We start from the raw sequence: 3,699 nt of genomic DNA on the forward strand, positions 1-3,699 counted from the left end.
TATAATATGAGCATCTTGCTGCTGTGGAATATGCCGTTTCATAGGGGGGTGGGGGGGGTTTCCCTAGATTTAAAAAAAAAGCATTTTACTGAAGTATAATTTACATATCATATAATTCACTTGCAATAAATGTACAATTCAATTAGTTTTAGTATATTCACAGATTCGTGTAACCATCACCACAGGCATACTTTTAAATGTTAAGTAAATCACTGAGAAGAAAAGAAGTGGGGAGAAAAATAACTGGGTCCGGTTAATGTTCAAAATGCCTGCAGAGGGACTAGACTGGGCCGCACATTTGAGTGAGCATCCTAGAGGGCACAGTAAGGAAGGAAGCACTATATTTAAGACCCAACGTGCCTCAGCGATGAAAATTCATTAGTTGTAGAGGAGAGGGGCCTATTATTCTTAGTCCAGCTATTTCTCAGTGATCTGAAAATTTAAAGGTAGTTGGAAATTTCTTGAGCAGGACTGCTTACACTGGGCCTGTAGATCCGCAGCAGATCTACAGAGACCCTTTCATAACAGTCCTTTGAACTATTGGTGATGTTTACAAAATTAGGTGTATGTGTGCATGCACTAATTTTTTCCTGGGGAGAGGATGCGAGGTTTCAATCAGATTCTTAAAGGGGGTCTGTAGATTAAAAGGGGAAGGAAACGTGAAAAATTTGAAGAGGAAAGGATAGATTGTCCTTGTGCGTGTGCTTTAATGATATCTTTTGAAACATTTTAAAGGGAAGAAACTGAGTTTTTCACAAGAGGCTGATCAAAAAGGATAGCATTTTAAACAAACCCATTCACTTTCTAGCACTGTCCATTCAATTGGCAGCAGAAAAAAGAAAGACCATTTTTTTGCTATATAATGTTCTTCAGAAAGCTGAGGCTTTCCACTCCAGTGAAGGGTTGCAGCCTTTGAAACCCACAAGAGCAGTTCGCCCCTGCGCTATAGGGTCGCTATGAGTTGGAATCGACTCCGCATCAGTGAGTTTGGTTTAGTTCTTACTGAGAACATTTTTCTTTCCCAATTTTTACCCATCAGTTTACAATGAATCATTCCGGCTTATCGTCCCTTGATTAATGTTAAGTCAGTGATAATGGAGTGATTTACACATGGGTGCTTTTACCCTCATGACATTTTCATGCCAGAAACATAAGAAAAGCCTGCACTTGCTTTGATTTATTCTTGTCTCCAATTTGATGCAATTATTTCTGATTTTTGTTCAGTTCAGAGGAGGGTACGGTAGAGCTTTTAATATAGGATGAATAGGTTATTCTTGTTTCTCTGTTGGCCTTTTTTGGGTTTGAAATTAACCAAATTGTAGCTTCTGAGGTCAATGATGGGGTTAGGTGTGATAGGCAAAGGTGTCCTAGGATGGGATTAACATAGTAATTGTTACAATTAAGAAGATCTTAATTGTATCTTATCAGTGTCCAAAGTTGGTTAATATATTTCCGTTCACAAGAGTAATCTCAAAAGAAAACAAATTATTCATGTAGTGATTTTGGTGACAAAGTGGGTAACTGCTCCACTTCTAACAGAAAGGTTGGCAGTTGAAACCCACCAGCTGCTCTGAGGCAAGGCTATGGCAGTCGGTTTCTAAAAGGACTATTGTTGCAATTATCAGCTGCTGTCCAAACCATTTCTGACTCAGAAGCAACTCTGGATGCAACAGAAAGAAACAGACCTGTCTACCTCTCAATCTTTGGTGTGTTTGAGCTCATCCATCCGTCCTGCCCTAATCCATCTTGTGGAGGATAATTTATAAATTATTTTTTTCATGTCTTACACTGACCGATGTCTCCCTTCCGCTTCTTTTCTGTTCTCCACCCCCCCCTGGGTGGGGGTTATACGTAGATCATTGTGATCCGTTCAAACTTTCTCCCCCCACCCTGATTTCTTCATCTGGTTTTAAGGACGTTTTCAGGCTACCTTTGTAAAGTGCTTTGCATCCTTGGGAGAAAAACACTGCCACCCCGTCGATTCTGCCTCATGGAGGTTTGATAGGGCAGGACTGCCTCTCTGGGTTCCTAGACTGCTACCTTTAACGGGTAGAAAGTCCATCCTCTTGAGGCCTGGGCCAGTGGTTCCAAACGCCGACACACAGCCAGCCCACTATGCCACCAGGGCTCCTTTCCTTAGGGATCGGGGCTACGAAAATATATTGAGAAAATCACCCTTAACAAGATTTCTTTTAGTGTATTTACATCTCCAGGGTGCATTTTATGTTTGAATTGATTTCCATATTCCACACAAAACATCTAGCCTTCAGATGTAAGTAGAAAGAAGATCCCAGTCCTGACCAACTCCGGTCGTTCTCCGATTACCCGAGACGCCTGGGAATGAGTTCACAACCCCTGTGGAAGCAACGTGCACGGCTGAAAATGGTTTTAATTTCAGGGCTTTACCAACACAATTACTTTTTCTTTCGTGGTCTCTGAAGGACGTAGGAAGGGTAGGCACGATTTACTCTGATTTCCCTTCTCTGCTGGGCCGAGAGCGGCCATCGGAGAGGTCCTTACGGGTGGGCATGAGAGATCGGGGTCCTGCCAGACCGACCAGCGGTAGCAGACGGCGTGTGGAACTGAACTGTGCTGAGTTCTGAACCGAAGGTGGAACGGTACTTCATGCAGAACACTTACTACGAAATCTGAACTACATTCCCTCCAACGGGACTCCTGCCTGAGCAGCACAGGGTCGGCAACAAGAAACTAGGGAAGACGCCAAAGCTACGGCGCCCGCCGCAACGCCCAGCCTCGGCGCAGCCTCCGCAGACGCACCCGTCTCCACACCCACAACCCGGCCCCTCCCCTCCAGCCCCGCCCCCGGGGCCTTCCCGCCAAAGGCCGTTAGCGTCGCGGAGCATTGTGGGACGAGGCGCCCGGCCAGGTTTCACCTAGCCTTTCCAAGGCGCCGAGGTACTTCAAAAGAGGCTCGCTCTTTGGGGGCACTAATTATCCTCGACGACCCAGCAGTCGTCAGTAGCTCCTTGAACGGGGTTCTCTGGGTCAGTGTCCCCACTCGGCTGATCTGCGGTCGGCAAGCCCCTCCGGGAGTTGGGAACGCGGGGAACTTTTTTTCCCCTCCGTGCGGAGGGTCACGTCGAGCGTGCGTCTACGTCTCCTTAAACGGCTTCCGTTACGCACTCTGCGCGTGCGCATCGAACTAGACCAGCAGCTTCCTCCCGCTTCTCTTCCTCCCTCCCCACCATATCCGTGCGCCGAGCTGATAAAGGCGCCATTTTGGAGAGGCCGCGGGAGACGTGGTGTCGCGGCGGGCTCGCTCTGTCGTGCGCTAAGCTTGGTGGGAAGGCCTGCTCTCGAGTCCGCGCTTTTCGTCGTCGCCATGTCAGGAGGTGGTGTGATCCGGGGCCCGGCAGGGAACAACGATTGCCGCATCTACGTGGGCAACTTACCTCCAGACATCCGAACCAAGGACATCGAGGACGTGTTCTACAAATACGGCGCTATCCGCGACATCGACCTCAAGAATCGTCGCGGGGGCCCGCCCTTCGCCTTCGTTGAGTTCGAGGACCCGCGGTGAGCCGGCACGGGGCTTACAGCTTAGCGGAACTAGCTTGGGGGAGGCCGTTTCAGGGGGGCGAGGCGCCACTGCCCGGGAGGGAGTTCGGTAGGGGGTTGAGTCGAGGCGGCGAGGGTGCTCGGGTGGCCGGGGCCCCAGCGGGCAAGCCCGGAGCGGAC

The 3,699-nt window shown here is 48.8% G+C and overlaps 1 protein-coding gene across 1 annotated transcript in view; it reads left to right on the top strand.

Moving 5' to 3' along the window:
* The first annotated feature begins 3,231 nt into the window (after window positions 1-3,231).
* The window catches only part of SRSF1 (serine and arginine rich splicing factor 1), a 3,834-nt gene continuing 3,366 nt past the window's right edge, over window positions 3,232-3,699 (top strand). The window contains exon 1 of the mRNA XM_004707386.2: window positions 3,232-3,537. Within this exon, the coding sequence (XP_004707443.1) occupies window positions 3,344-3,537 (194 nt within the window). The 5' untranslated portion in view covers window positions 3,232-3,343. The remainder of the gene's footprint in view (window positions 3,538-3,699) is intronic.

This window comes from Echinops telfairi, unplaced genomic scaffold (genome assembly GCF_000313985.2).
Source record: "Echinops telfairi isolate 266 unplaced genomic scaffold, ASM31398v2 ScPeMD7_7458;HRSCAF=8496, whole genome shotgun sequence".
NCBI classification, from domain to species: domain Eukaryota; kingdom Metazoa; phylum Chordata; class Mammalia; order Afrosoricida; family Tenrecidae; genus Echinops; species Echinops telfairi.